This window comes from Schistocerca nitens, chromosome 5 (assembly GCF_023898315.1).
Source record: "Schistocerca nitens isolate TAMUIC-IGC-003100 chromosome 5, iqSchNite1.1, whole genome shotgun sequence".
NCBI lineage: Eukaryota > Metazoa > Arthropoda > Insecta > Orthoptera > Acrididae > Schistocerca > Schistocerca nitens.
Window position 1 is genome coordinate 23,758,808 of NC_064618.1, and position 16,896 is coordinate 23,775,703.

Sequence of the window (16,896 nt, forward strand, 5' to 3'; positions counted from 1 at the left end):
AGTTCGCCTTTCGTAATGTTCGCACACGCATTGACAGTGCGCCGACGCATGTTGTCAGGCGTTGTCGGTGGATCACGATAGCAAATATCCTTCAACTTTCCCCACAGAAAGAAATCCGGGAACGTGCAGGCCATGGAAATATTTTCGACGACCAATCCACCTGTCATGAAATATGCTATTCAATACCACTTCAACAGCACGCGAGCTATGTGCCGGACATCCATCATGTTGGAAGAACATCGCCATTCTGTCATGCAGTGAAATATCTTGTAGTAACATCGGTAAAACATTGCGTACGAAATCAGCATACATTGCACCATTTAGATTGCCGTCGATAAAATGGAGGCCAATTATCCTTCCTACCATAATGCCGCATAATACATTAACCCGCCGAGGTCGCTGATGTTCCACTTGTCGCAGCCATCGTTGACTTTCCGTTGCCCAAAAGTGCATATTATGTAGGTTTACGTTACCGCTGTTGGTGAATGGCGCTTCGTCGCTAAATAGAACGCGTTCAAAAAATCTGTTATCGTCCCGTAATTTCTCTTGTCCCCTGTAATAGAACTGTACACGACGTTCAAAGTCGTCGCCATGCAATTCCTGGTGCATAGAAATATGGTACGGTTGCAATCGATGTTGATGTAGCATTCTCAACACCGACGCTTTTGAAATTCCCGATTCTCGCGCAATTTGTCTGCTACTGATGTGCAGATTAGCCGCGACAGCAGCTGAAACACCTATTTGGGCGTCATCATTTGTTGCAGGTCGTGGTTGACGTTTCACATGTGGCTGAACAGTTCCTGTTTCCTTAAATAACGTAACTATCCCGCGAACGGTCCGGACACTTGGCTGATGTCGTCCAGGATACCGAGCGGCATACATAGCACACGCCCGTTGGGCATTTTGATCACAATAGCCACACATCAACACGATATGGACCTTTTCCGCAATTGGTAAACGGTCCATTTTAACACGAGTAATGTATCACGAAGCAAATACCGTCCGCACTGGCGGAATTTTACGTGATACCACGTACTTATACGTTTGTGACTATTACAGCACCATCTATCACAAAGCGAAAAAAGTGGTGCAGCTAAAACATTCATATTTCTTTGCGTTCTACACGAATATGTAATAAACAATGGGGGTTCCTATTTTAAAAAAACGCAGTTGATATCCGTTTGACCTATGGCAGCGCCACCTAGCGGTCCAACTGGTTTTCCCCTTCAAGCTAGACGAGTTTCGTTCTTTGTAGTTTCTTCGTTTGATGCTTATTTCGTGAGATATTTGGCCCGGTTACTATCAATGGACCACCCTGTATAACATTTTGCGTGCAATCCTAAGATTCTGTATCTGAGATTACTGTTTAATATTTTGTGACAACATTAAAGAAACTGGTTACAGCATAGCAATTAGTTTTCACCGCTTTCAATATTTCACTTTTTTCACCTGTTAATGCTGATACGTTTCAATATCTATTATGTGTAGCAATCCTATTTTCAGTGGCTCTTATTTTTCGTAGTGATTTTACGAAATGTCTTGGCTGCGATAGAATGCTGAGAGAAGTTCTTCATCTACTGTTCCGGAATAAGAGTCGACAAACTATGGAACCTGGCACGCTTGATGAGGGTTCTGCAGACGAAGATCTAGGAGTAAGTCCAGACAATCTGGGTGGAATCAACTTTTGGCTCCTGCAGAAATGAGATATATTAATTCAGTAGTCACACAAGAAGGACGCGCATTGCCTGAGAAACATTCAGGTGGCCTGACGGGGAATTTACGACTTTCCTATGCGACTCATTTCCTTAACCAAAGTATTCTGATATTTCGAATACGACACCGGCTGAAATCTTTGAACTATTTATGGACAAATATATTTTTCAGTTTCAGGTGGAGGGGAGTATTCACTTTTCCACAATTGTCCTGGTTCTAAAGTAACAAAACAGATTCGGTTTTTATTGCGATTTTGAGAGGGTTCAATGAACCGCCAGGGAAATGATTTATCTGTGATACCTGTGAAGACACAAGAAACACGTCAGTTGTAAGTTCTATGAGGAGAAATAGATTTGAACAAATTCTCAGATTCGTAAACAGTCAAGAAATTGAAGTGATAAGTTGTATAAAATAAGACCTCTTCTTTCCTTTGTCCAAAATATCTGTATAAAATACGTCGAACCAGAATATTAACTGTCATACGATAAATGCATGGCAAAGATTACAGTAGACATTCTTTTTAAAGAGTGCATACGTGTCAGACTGATTAGATTCGGTTGCAAAGTTTGGTGTTTGAAACCCGTGCAGGGACATCTTGTATACCGAGACGAGGAACTTACAGGAGTGCGTGTCATATTTCGGACAAGCTGCTGGTCCCCTAGTAAAAATGTCAGACAACCTAGAGCAACTACCTTCTCGATTTTATAATGACAATTTATTCATAAGACATAACCTTTCCAGTTATTCGAGAGATTTTGTAGCAACAGGAATCATTAGGCAAAATAGAATTTCCCAAAATTACACTATTCTAGAGAAGAGTAGCATGATGAAAAAAAAAAAAAAACAGAGGATACTCAGAGACAATAATTTCGAAGGAGGATGGTGTGTTGCTAAGTAGATGGATGCACAATTCAGTAGTTACTAACATTCATGGTGAAGAACCTTCAGATTCAGGGAAATGGTATTCACAGAGCTACAAGAAACAAGTCACACAACCATGTCCATAAGTGACTGGGCTTCATAACAATTTCATGGGTGGTTCTGACCAAATGGACGAAGAATACGTAACAAGAAGTGACACTTGCCTGTTTTCTCGTGACTAGTAGATGTCTGCAACCACAGTACTTGGATACTGTACAAGAACTTAAGGCAAGATATGCCACAACTCGAATTCAGTAGAGGAATAGGTTTGAGATATCTTACTGCTTCCAGGTCCAAACCAAAAGTTCTGGGCGGTCTCATGGCTTCCAAACAACCACCTGACTCTTGAATGAAATTCGCTGACAGAAAGCACCATCTTATAAAGAAGTCATAAGATAATAAAAAGAGGAGATTTGCAGGTCAATCATGAAAATGAGTCATCCGTACTATATGTGCAAAATGTAATGTTGAGCTATGTGTGGAATAATGTCTGCCATTCCATGAAATATAATGCAGACACCTACCGTGTGTAGACTGAGATGTATATGGATTTACTGCAGGTAAGGGGGGGGGGGGGCGGGGGGGGGGGGCGGGGTAGCAGAGACAGCCACATGAAATACTTCTTAACACGATAATGATGGAAGCTGCAGAAATGAATTAAAATTTGTGCCAAGGCCAGGACTTGAACCCAGGTTTCCTTGCTTACTACGTAGGTGTACTGGCCACTACACCACCACAGCGAGCTAACACAGCTACATGGACTAGCCTAGTCCAGTGCCCTCCCAAACACAAACTTCAATTCACATCTTCAGCTTGTCTTTGCCTTCTTAGATCGTCACTCTTGCCAAGGCTCTCCAGCACTGGAATAGCATCCCAGCATCGGACATAATGCGGAAATCCTGCCCGTAGCTCAGGCGTAGGTAACCTGTAGATGAGACTCAAATGCCTCATGAAAAATTTAACTGTATAAGATCTATACATCACCTACGCCTGAGGCACAGGCAGGATTTCCCCTTTACATCCAATGCTGGGATGGTGTTCCAGTACTGGAGAGCCTTGGCAATAGTGACGACACAAGAACGGGGAAATAAACTGAAGATATGAATTGAAGTTTGTGTTCGGGAGAGCACTGGTCTAGTGTAGTCCACGCAGCTGTGTTAGCTACGGTACCAGACCCTTAAATAGCCTGTATTTACTGTGAATCTCTTGCCCAGCACAAAGTCTGAAGAGACTGGAAAAAAGCGCAAGTGACTCCTGTGTATAAGATGGGCAAAACCACGGACCCGCAAAATTGGAGACCAACATCCCCAACATCGGTCTGCTGCAGAACCCTTGAACATATTCTCAATTGGAATATAATAAATTTTCTTGAGACCGAAAAGTTTATGTCAACAAAGCAGCATAGTTTTAGAAGGCATTGCTCGTGCGAAACTCAGCTTACTTTTTTCTCACATGATACAATATGAAGAATGGATGAAGGGCAACAAGCAGATTCGATGTTTCTAGATTTCTAGAAAACGTTTGACACGGTGCCGCATATCAGGCGTAAGGTACGAGCGTATGGAATAGTTGACAGGTATGTGAAGCCAGAGTTATAGAACCCAGTATGCTGTCGTCGATGGTGTGTTTCCAGCAGAGACAAGGGCGTTATCAGGAGGGCCTCAGGGAAGTGTCACAGGACCGCTATTATTTTGTATGTACACAAAAGATTGGGGGCAGGGTGGGCAGCAAGCTACGGCTGTTTGCTGATGATGCTGTGGTGAATGGTAAAGTGTCGAAGTTGAGTGACTGTAGGAGGATACAACATGACTTGAACAAAATTTCTAGTTGGTCTGATGAATGGGAGGAAGAAAATGTAAGTTAATGTAGATGAGTAGGAGAAAGAAACCTGTAATGATTGAATATAGCGTTTTTAGTGTCCATGGGGCTTGTGGAGCATGTATGTAGATGTAGAAAGACCGGTAAACTCGTAGAGAAAGATGGTATCCTGTGTATTTTGCTCCCTTCAACTAAGGTAAAAGGTATTGCTTGTAATGTTACAAGCGACCTAAGTCTCTGACAGCCAGCATGTATCGCACTTCATACGAACGCGCGGCAATACTACCAGAACAGTGGATGAGAGATGAAAGGAACACCAGTGACACACCCGATATGCAACTCAGCTGTTGCTGAATACTGCCTCGATTATAAGCGTGAAATGAAATACGATGCGACGAGGTATCATGAACGGTCACCAAGTTTCTGTGTATCCACACTCAAGAGTGTGGCTAAACGAAGACGTCAGAAAAACTAATAAACTAAGACGGCTGCTTCAGTTTAAATAACGCTGGAGATGCGGCACTCAGTTTATTAAAATCTCGACGGTAACTACGTCCACCAAGTTGGAAGATGCTGGGAGAATTTTCTATTCACGAAAAATTAGTGCTAGTGTGTAGTGGGCGAAGCGACGCGAACTCGGCTTTAAACTGCGGATCGAGACCTAAAACGGCTTCGAGCCTCGTTGGAGTCCAGGCAGCGAGTACACAAAGACGAAAACTCGCAGCACATCAACAGGACAGCTGCGTCGGCCGACGAAATGATGTGCAGAAAATGAAAACAACAGGTCGGCAGAATACCAGTAAAGAACCCGGTCGTTTTTTTACTCGTGAATCAGTTGATTTCTGGTCTCTTTTTGTGTGACGGTTTGACTTTATCGACTAAACTCAGTCTGTCCTCGTTTCGCTTCTAACAAGGGAAACTCCCTAACACACCCCATTCAGATTTAGTGGTAAAATGGCCGAGTGGATACCCCATCAGATCAAGCATGAAAACAGGAAGAATGTGTACAGATGGAAAAAGAAGCAAAATAGATACAGGGAGTGGTCCAAGTTCAAGACACACAACATCGAGCAAACTGGAAGAACCACAGCAATGTGGTTGTGTGGTCATTGACATGACTGTTCTCCTTCTGCAGTCTTGGCAGTTGTCATACTATACATTAGATACAGAATATGAGACATGTAGTAAAAGTTTGTCACAGTCGCATGTAAATGTGAGATGCCGCACAGACCTCGCACACAAATGAAAATAACAAATAATCGGGTGTCAACTGCATTACAACAAAGGAACTCAAGAGTCATAACATGTGGTACTTGTGTAGAACAAATAGGAGGTACGTACGTCCCGAGGTCCTTTCGTTACACCTTGCTGTTGAAAACGCACGTTACAACATGACACACACATAAATTTGGATACGCGAACACACACGTCAGTGACTGGGTGGACAGTTCATAATTTGGAGTTTTGAACTCGGACCTCCCCCATCAGAGACCAACAGTGTGGCCACATAACCATGTCGCTGTAGGTATTCATATTCGCTTGTACATCTCGAACTTAGACTGATCACTGTTTCCATTTTGCTTCTCTTTTCACAGTTCGGTAAATCTTTTTTCCTGTTTTCACTTTTTGATGGGCTATCCAGTAAATCTGAGGGACAGAGTAGGTGCGATGTGGAGTTCCCCTTGTAAGTACACCACTGAGGCCAGATCCGCACAGGTGGTGAACGCCTGCGGCTGCTGCGGCTGCTGCTGCTGCTGCCGCCACCTGGACCTACCTGCAGACAGTGCTGTCCTGCAAGGAGCGGCTTCCATCGCCTCCTGTTGCATCTCCTCGGGAGGAGGCCCGAACAGCCGGTCAAAGAACAGCTTCTCCTCCGAATCCCGCTCTGTTGCTCTCGGAATCTTGCGTTCGATTATTCCGTCGTCATCGGGAACGGTTCGCCGCTTCTGGGCGCCACTTCCGGACGTCGTGTCGTCTGTATCCATCTTATTCACTGAATCAGCTGCCTCTGTTAGCGTGACAGAACAGAGCACGGGTTCAGTATTTCAAGCAGATAAGGCCAAGCGACAGTCAGTGTTTTACACTGATTGTCACTAATCATTGTACATTGGTTATCACTAATAACAGGTGAGTCCAGGTACAGAATCAGTGTTGTTGAGCATATTACACCTTGCTGAGACAGAAAGGGTGCAATTTGTTCATCCAAAAGTATTAATTGGCATCCTATGTATTTCGTCCCGTTCAAATAATGTAAAAGACATCGCTTGTAATGTTAAAAACGATATGCGGCAGCCACCCGTTTATCGCATTCCATGCGAACGTGCGGCAGTTCTATCAGAACAGACGATGAGAGATGAAAGGAACGTCAGCGACACACTCGACATGAGAGTCAGCTGTTGCTGAACACTGCCTCGATTAGAAGCAAGAAATGAAATACGATGTGACGAGTACTGTGAACCGAACACCGTTTATCCGGGGTAGCATAATTAAGGATTGTTTCGAAGTGAAGATGTCAGAAAATGTTATAAACTGGCACAGCTGTTTCAGGTTAAATAACGCTGGAGGTATGGCACTCAGTTTATTAAAGATCTCGCCGGTCATCACGTCCACCAGAGTTTGGAGATGCTGAGAGAATTTGCTTTTCATGAAACATCAGTGGCAGCTCTGAAAAACAAAAGAGCATTGCGGAGTATAGTGGCTGTCGGGACTGGGCTGTTAATAGCGGATCGAGGCCAGCACCAGTTTAGAGTCTGCTTGGAGGCCAAGTACCCCACTCCCGTGGAACAAATAACACCTGAATCCTCCTGAGTTTCAACAGTTAAAATAATCTAATAATTATACGTACACGGAAACTCTGGAAATGGGCGCAAGAGAAAACACAGGCTTTGGGAAAAGAATTCACATCATCCGTTACTCCAAATACTGCATCCATCGATCTCTACAACAATTTTACTGCTAACAGCACTGTCAGCAACCAGTTCCATGACAATAAGCGCGTCGATTTGAGTCTTCTATGGAAAATTAACAAAATTGTGTTCCAACTGAAGTCACGTAAAGAAGCCTTGTCTCCAAGTCCCTGAAGATTGTTTTTCCGCCATAATTAATGCGATATTAAAATTATGGCATTTTCCCAGTTAGTCGAAATATGCCACGGCAATTAGTATACTGAAACCAAACAAACAGCATAGACATCCAAAAAATTACGGAGCAGTCAGCCTCATATCTCTAATTTCGAAAGCAGCTGAACAGATCACACTTCTTCGAACTACGTATTTGGTAGAATTGATTTGTCGTTCCACGTTTTCCGGAGTCGTATTTCGTCCGAAACGTTCATTTCCACTGCAGATGTTGTGGCAAGTTGATGGAGTCAAAGGTGGCTATAATGATGCTAAATCAACAAGTGTCAGAAACTTGCACAGTATGTAAGCCTTTGACAGAATTTGGCAAATGGTTATTGTATAAGAAAACAAATTAAGGTTGCCAAAGCATACTGTAAGATTATTTAGTTCATATTTTAATGGCTGCGTGTGGTGTACTTATTTTTGACAATGCTTCTGATGGCTACCCTATGAGCGCCGGGTACCAACATATTCACTTTTGGGGACCGATACTGTTTAACATATATTTACCAGCTGTACCAGTCTTCCATCCAATTAAAATGGCTTCTTCAATGATGATAATGCGATAAATTACAGCGGGAACACTCAGGAGAACTTGAACGGGGTATTTACCACTTAAAAAACGGTTTACAGGTTGGCGGGTTAAAAGAAATGGAAAAAGCCAAAGCCTTTATAGGAGAAAAAGACAGGAGTTTACAAACGCTCCTGCTGTTATTAAATGAAATCATTCCTGAGACAATATGCGAAATATCTCGGAGTTCACTTGGAAAAACACCTTACGTCTACGGAACATGTAACAGACGTCGAGATTAAAGAAAGCAGTTTTTGCTCTACATATCCCTTAATAAAGGGAAGGGCGTCTCTAAACAGAAAAAAGTGTCCTACTTTTCAGATCGTTAGCATCACCATTAATGTTGTATGCAAATTCCATATCGGGCACGTTGCATGAAAGCTTACTGAAGAACTGCAGGTTGGTCAAAATAAGATTTTGTGAATAATATTTAACGCCCCAGATTCGTTCGAAGCTCAACAACCCACAATTACTTAAAAATAAAAATTGTTACAGAAGAGATCCACTCTATATCTGATAGCTTTTACAGCAAACTTCGTTACTTCGCCAACACACTTATTCGTAAGTTATCCAGGTTTTGATATCCATGACCAGCACAAAGATAAACATTCGAAGTAGGCACTGTTATCTCGTCAGTAATACAAAGTGAAGCCGACATGCATCACCATAAACACTATCATTACATATTCACGTGTGTTACACGTTAAACATCACTGTGAATAACATTTTGCTCTTTTCTATAATAACGATGCATGTTGTCCAATACTTACGTGTATGGATACCTGTTAACCTATAATTTACTGAAATTTCGTTTTCTACTCGGTAAATATGCTGCTGAAACCGTTTTAATGTTGAACACAGCTCACCAAGATGACGCTATGCGAAAACCGCAAGTGTATGAGTTGTTTGCTCGATTTAAAAATAGCGACATATCGGTTGATGACAAACCTTGCTCTCGACGTCCATCAACTACTCGAATCGACGTCAATAGTGAAAAAATTCGAGAACTTGTGTCTACAGACAGTCAGTCAAGCCTTTCATTTGGAAGTTTTAAGAAGATTGCGAAATAGTGTTCGTCAAGAAAGACCCGATTTGTGGCAGGCCGGAGGCTGACCGCTCCGCCACGACAACGCACCTGCACGCACAGCCGTCTCTGTTAGCTTTTGTCTAAAAGTGGCACTGTGTCGCTGCTCCACGCACCTTCCTCGTCTGACCTGGGTCCGAGAGACTTTTTTTCATTTCTACCTATTTCCAAGGGGCACGAATAGACATCGATTTGACAACATTGAAGAAGTGAAGAAAAAAACGAGGTAGTAACTGTCACCTGTTTCTGTACATGACTACAAAAAAATGTTTCAAACACTGGAAGCACCAGTGTGACAAATGTATTAGGTGCAACGGAGAGTATTTTGAAGAGGATAAGATTGCTTTGAATAAAGTGAAAATATTTAGCTTTAAAAAAAAATAATTTCGGTTCTTGGTTTAGCCCTCGTATACTACTGGTTACACACAGTACTTTTGTGCCCGGCCGTAAAGGCCGCCGGGTCGGAACACCACTAAACTAAACAAAAACAAAGAAAATTCTGCCCCGCTGATCTTCAGCTTTGCATCAGAGTCGTATTTTTCGAAATGTTCTGGTTTTTCTGTCCTAATGAGTGCCAGGTTACTGGTGCATGGCTGCGTGAATTTAAAAAGTTGCATGCTTTATTGTAAGATATGTTGCGCTGGTTACGTTTTTGTATTTGTTTCCTTCTGGTTAATTTATGGCGTCTTCTTTTGTGGCTAAACGATTTTCTTGGCACTACAATACAGAAAATGAATGTGTGATATGTGCTGTCCACCACACCTTTCAAATATTGTCTGGTCATTGCACTGATTGCTAACGTAGCTGAGCCGTGAACATTGTCTCCCAGGAGACGTGTATGGCTCTAGAGAGCACCTCATTCCATGAATATATGCAAATGTCGTTAAAGTTTGTGAGTCAAACGTTAACAAACAAGTTTGATGTTTCAGATCATTCGAACTCCATTCTGCATAACTCACTTTCGAAACCTCCACACCTACATAACTATATATTCCATAACAATTACATCCAGTATCTCTTCTCCGCTTACCGAAATTTCAACATCCTGAATATTTCTTGTTTGTTAAAATAAGGTACGAACGTTGCATTGACGTTGAGGTCATTATAGATGGAGTACGAGCTCGGATTGTGTCAAGGACGGGCAAGGAACCATCCTGGCATTTGCCTGGAGCGATTTAAGAAAATCATTGAAACCATAAGTGTGGAAGGCCGGACCCGGGTTTGACCGCCGCCCTTCCGAATGCGAGTCCAGTGCGCTAACCACTGCGCCACCTCGCTCCGTCTTTCTATGTTAGCCATGTGTGTGGGACTATGAACATTGATACAAACATTTTTTTAACATCTTTTTTTCCAGTGCTAACCGATATGTTGCCTCATTTTTCTCAAGCTCTATTCTGATACGGTTCCTGCCATTAGCAGACACTACTTACAATATGTGTAGTATGAATACTCTGTCTGACGTATTTTAAGCTACACTGACCTATCAACAGGAGTGTCTCGGTGCAGAAACGTTGCGGGTCGTGAAGGTAGGATAAACAAGTAATGCTCTCTCCCACACGTCAGCTTTCACTGCGAAGTTTCCACTTTTGCTTCATCACTGTCCGCCTAATGGAGCCATATACCATGATGATGTTACAGACTGCCAGGATTGAAGGAAAGCGTAAATGTATAATTTAGGGCAAGGAACTCTAGTCGGGAGATATCCGAGTCAAAAGTTATGAGTGGAAATCGTGCTGACGCCTCTCACAGTGGACCTCTGGTGCTGCAAGTGTTATGCGACCCTCTTTCCCAAAAGTGTCCCACAAGTAATGTAGAACCAATGTGAAAATCGTTAGAATAATCAATCCCCAAAGGGGATGTACGAGAGCCCCGTATGGCCACAGGGAGGGGTGGGGAGGGACCCATCCCAGGGAGAGTCTCCACAAAGCGCTAGCTGGGGTCAGTGCCACTCGGTCATAACTAGTCTCAGGAAACAAGGACTCGAGACAACATACAGCACTTCTTATTAAATAAAACAGTAAACCAGTGAAAAACTGCTTTCAATAAACATTTTAAATATAAGAATGCACTTGTTCAAAAATACAACTTTTCAATTCAATAATAATCTTCTAGGATTTGCCGCAAATTTCTCAGTTACTTTCTTCTCTAACATCTCGCAGTTTTCTTTTACATAATTGCGGTGTACGTTCATCAGACACAATCCTGTGAGCCTTTCTTCTCCCACAGTGCTTCTTAGCCACGTCTTCACTCTTCGAAGTGTGCTGAAGGATCGTTTCACAGTCGCTGTTGTGCATGGAATAGTGCTCAAAATTTTTAGTGCTTCTTTCATGCTAGGGAAAATATTAATCTCGTTAAACAGGTCAACGACTTCCATATCCTTTAATTTACCTTCAGTTATATTCTTTTTCCTCCACAAATTGTATCATAGTTCCAGTTCTCCGGCAATATCATCCAAATCCATAAAATGTTTTAAACAATTCTGCACTTTTAAGGAAGTCTGTTACACTAGAATTGCTCATATTCAAGGCATGTAGCTTGTTTAGAGCATAAGCTGGTGTATTTTCTGGTGAAAATCGTATATTTAATTATGACATGAATGATTCGATGTATGGTATTAATAAACGAACGTCGCCAGTATTCGTTGTCATTTTGGGATGGTGGATTGTTTCTGAATTTTTGTTTGCAAGCAAAACGTGGAACAGTAATTTCTATTTCCAGTTCCTCTGCTATAACTTGTGGTTTTGCAAGTAATTCGCTAGTTACTCTGTCTGCTTCCTTTCGATCATTACTGAGCACGTCAAGGATTCCTCTGACGTGTTCCCTCACCGCGATCATACCTACAGACTTAGACTGCAGGACAGTAGCTACTGGTTCCAAAAATGCTGAGTATTTGGCTATTGTTTGTAAAGATAAGATGAACACTGGTTTGGTAATGGCTGAATGCAACTGATACGGAGATTTCCTCGTTGCGTAATTTCGCTCAGTAGACAGTTTTTCTAGAGCTCTCACAATCTCTGGGAAATTTTGAGAAAACAGTCTGTTGCATTTATATTTTTGAGACCATCTCGTCTCGCACATTCTTTTTAAATTGGGAGCGTATTTCCGACGTGTACTCGATTCTCTAAAAAAGTTTATAGCGTCTTTCACGGTGGCAACAGTATTCCTAGTTTGCATCGTTTCCCGCAAATGTTGTGTTTGTGGCTTGAGCAATCAACATATGGTGCTCGATAATATTTCTTTATTAAAATGGCTTGTACACCATCACTTGCACTAAATGTCTCGCCATTTACTGCTTGTCATAACCTGCACGTCAACTGCTATTAATCTATAGTTAGCGTCAGCTGTAACTAAAAAATTAATAGTTTAGGAGCAGAAAAGCATTTTACATTTAAATATGGTAGGAGAAACGATATTGTTCGTTAGAAACTTCACATAGTCATGATCCCTTACTGCCTACTAGTGAATACGCTGTTCGGGATGGTGGATTGTTTCTGAATTTTTGTTTGCAAGCAAAACGTGGAACAGTAATTTCTATTTCCAGTTCCTCTGCTATAACTTGTGGTTTTGCAAGTAATTCGCTAGTTACTCTGTCTGCTTCCTTTCGATCATTACTGAGCACGTCAAGGATTCCTCTGACGTGTTCCCTCACCGCGATCATACCTACAGACTTAGACTGCAGGACAGTAGCTACTGGTTCCAAAAATGCTGAGTATTTGGCTATTGTTTGTAAAGATAAGATGAACACTGGTTTGGTAATGGCTGAATGCAACTGATACGGAGATTTCCTCGTTGCGTAATTTCGCTCAGTAGACAGTTTTTCTAGAGCTCTCACAATCTCTGGGAAATTTTGAGAAAACAGTCTGTTGCATTTATATTTTTGAGACCATCTCGTCTCGCACATTCTTTTTAAATTGGGAGCGTATTTCCGACGTGTACTCGATTCTCTAAAAAAGTTTATAGCGTCTTTCACGGTGGCAACAGTATTCCTAGTTTGCATCGTTTCCCGCAAATGTTGTGTTTGTGGCTTGAGCAATCAACATATGGTGCTCGATAATATTTCTTTATTAAAATGGCTTGTACACCATCACTTGCACTAAATGTCTCGCCATTTACTGCTTGTCATAACCTGCACGTCAACTGCTATTAATCTATAGTTAGCGTCAGCTGTAACTAAAAAATTAATAGTTTAGGAGCAGAAAAGCATTTTACATTTAAATATGGTAGGAGAAACGATATTGTTCGTTAGAAACTTCACATAGTCATGATCCCTTACTGCCTACTAGTGAATACGCTGTTCGGGATGGTGGATTGTTTCTGAATTTTTGTTTGCAAGCAAAACGTGGAACAGTAATTTCTATTTCCAGTTCCTCTGCTATAACTTGTGGTTTTGCAAGTAATTCGCTAGTTACTCTGTCTGCTTGCTTTCGATCATTACTGAGCACGTCAAGGATTCCTCTGACGTGTTCCCTCACCGCGATCATACCTACAGACTTAGACTGCAGGACAGTAGCTACTGGTTCCAAAAATGCTGAGTATTTGGCTATTGTTTGTAAAGATAAGATGAACACTGGTTTGGTAATGGCTGAATGCAACTGATACGGAGATTTCCTCGTTGCGTAATTTCGCTCAGTAGACAGTTTTTCTAGAGCTCTCACAATCTCTGGGAAATTTTGAGAAAACAGTCTGTTGCATTTATATTTTTGAGACCATCTCGTCTCGCACATTCTTTTTAAATTGGGAGCGTATTTCCGACGTGTACTCGATTCTCTAAAAAAGTTTATAGCGTCTTTCACGGTGGCAACAGTATTCCTAGTTTGCATCGTTTCCCGCAAATGTTGTGTTTGTGGCTTGAGCAATCAACATATGGTGCTCGATAATATTTCTTTATTAAAATGGCTTGTACACCATCACTTGCACTAAATGTCTCGCCATTTACTGCTTGTCATAACCTGCACGTCAACTGCTATTAATCTATAGTTAGCGTCAGCTGTAACTAAAAAATTAATAGTTTAGGAGCAGAAAAGCATTTTACATTTAAATATGGTAGGAGAAACGATATTGTTCGTTAGAAACTTCACATAGTCATGATCCCTTACTGCCTACTAGTGAATACGCTGTTCCTTGGCGTCGTAACGTGCCTGCGGATAGCAGAGCGGATTGCTTATCCCTAAATTTATTATTTCTATAAACTTCCCTGCCGACAGTAACGTGCCAAACACGGATAAATTACTCCCGGATCTGCGCGAACGAGTTCGAATAACTTCTAGGGGGGGGGGGGGGGGGGGGGCAGCTGCCCCCCCACCCCCCACCCCCCACCCCCACCCCCTGCCACAAGCTGGGTACGCCCATGGATATCGACGAAGACTGTTCTATGATACTGATAATATGGCAATTGGTAACATGGGGATTGTGTGAACCTTGTATGAAAAATTATTGGAAAATTAGAAAACACGTAATCTATCTTAGAGGATTATTACTTCGTTCATTCTATGGGCGATGGGATTATCTCGCCAGTTTCGTTTTCATTTGTGTGTGCTGCCGTCCCTGTTTTTAATTTGCCTTCATTTCTGTCTTTATTTCTTTCTTCCTTTTTAGTTTCTAAACTCATCACTTGCTTCACACCTGCAGAGAGAGGTGTATTTCTGAGTAGTGTGTCGTCGCCCCCCGAGGCATAGCAGAGTATGCCTCCGCTTTTATTTTCGGTTTATGGCAATGAGGCTTGCTACTAACAGCACCCTGCTTTACGTGCTGCGTCGACACTAGAGGATGGCGGCATTTTTGGAGAGGAAAAGGTAGGGCTATAGGGGAGGAAGGAGGCCCTTTTAAAACAGAAAAAAAAGAGTATCACTATATTTACATGTATCGACATATTGGCCTATAAAAATATCGGTTCCACACTGTAAATATACTGCCAGTTTTATAGTTGTATATTTAAGTATTGATTTATTATTTGATATTCTGTACATCAACAAGACAGCAGCCTGATTATATCCCTTAGCTCAATAACTGAAGGAAAAACACTTGATTTGAAAATTTATTAGTTAATAGTCTTTGTGCAGATGAAAAGTTTGTATTACAGTACTGTTATGGCCAACTGTTTTGATGTTAGTTAACAACTGTGTACATGGTGGTTTGCAATGCAATTCAGTCCAGTCAACCTTTCACAAATTATTTTCTTCATTTCTCATGGACGACATGGCGAAATAAGCCTTTTCTCATTCTGATTTAGGAAAACTGTGGGGTGAATCTAAACGTTGCAGTTTCTGTTGGCAGCGCCGAGAGCCGATTACGTGAGCATTTCCCATCGCACGTATCCACTTGTGCCAAAGACCAGTCTCGTCATTAAATTTTTGGTCATAATTTCCAGCAAGTTTGTTATGCCACTCACACCGCAATCGGACTTCTTCTTTTGTGGTACCCATACTTGCCTCTCGTAGTCAAAAAGAAATACTGGACGTGACGAAAGCTCAAAAAGTAGTAAGACTTCTTCACAAAGCGAAAGTAAAGTTGTACTACAATTTCAAAAGAAATAGTTTCAAATATTTAACGAAAATTGCGAAAAATAAAAAAATACCATTTCTCGATATTGCCATTGTGATTTCCATATATCGACAAAAACTGGAATAACTTGTCGCCGATATCAATCCATACCTCCTTTCGGAAATAATAATATATCGATATTTTATCGATAGCCTTGTATCGAGGCAGAAACAGCTTTCATCAGAAAACACAACAGGCCTCCACCCTGCCCTCGAATGAGAGTTTTACAGGAAAGGAAATGGCTAGCAGTGGTACGGGATACCCTCCGCCATTCGCAGTAACGTGTAGTGCTGAGTATCGATGTAGTTGTAGATGTAGATGTAGCAAATTTCTGAAAATATTTTAATTTCGTCACACCGGAACGGCTATTTTGCGTGCATTTCTCCTGATTTGTGCTTGTGTATCTTGTTTACGTGTGCATTGTTCATATACATTCCCGCGAGAAATTGAATAATTAACATGACTAAACAGGTAATGTAATGACAACACCGTATTCTAAGCAATACGTAAACCAGAAAAATTTGAAAACCATTTTGCTGTTTTATTTAACTCATGTATACATTGAATAAGTAATAAAAACATTTTTTTCCAAAGAGAAAATCTATTCGGACAATTAAGGGCTGAATTTGTATGGCAGGCAGGCCTCTTTCCAAGTCACGCAGAGAGGCCATTTAGATAGTCTGGTTAGCGGGAGTATGAAGAGATCGAGTGTGTCCCAGTAGTTACCGCAAGATATCGCCTTAACGAACTTTGTAGGAAAGTCCTTGGAGCGATTGGTTAACCGTCGTGTAGTCTCGATGTTACGGACCAGATCACTGTGCGCCACATTTTACTCGGCTGTGTTTTATTTTCAGACGAAAGAGCGACAGCTCAGTTGCAGACAGATTATCCCTCTATTTTAACAAGAATCAAAAATTGGGCAGAGCACAGAAAAGAGAAGCGATGTGAAAGAAGGGAACTAGCTTTTCGACTTTCATAGCAGCTTCAATGACATTTAAATCAAAATATCGTGAGATATTCACTCTCTTTTACTTGTTAACATTAGTACACGTCATGTAATGCAATGCATCGTTTCAAGTAAAGTAACATGATGTGTGATGACATCCTCACAGGAACAAATCCACCCCCAG

The 16,896-nt window shown here is 41.6% G+C and overlaps 1 protein-coding gene across 2 annotated transcripts in view; it reads right to left on the reverse strand.

Annotated features, from left to right (window-relative positions):
* The window catches only part of LOC126259787 (natterin-4-like), a 115,675-nt gene that overhangs the window by 91,095 nt on the left and 7,684 nt on the right, over positions 1-16,896 (reverse strand). Inside the window, exon 2 of one of the 2 annotated variants that reach the window (XM_049956794.1) lies at positions 6,227-6,460. The exons of the other annotated variant lie outside the window; for it this stretch is intronic. Coding sequence (XP_049812751.1) covers positions 6,227-6,437 — 211 coding nt within the window. The 5' untranslated portion in view covers positions 6,438-6,460. The remainder of the gene's footprint in view (positions 1-6,226; positions 6,461-16,896) is intronic. 2 annotated transcript variants of the gene reach the window in all.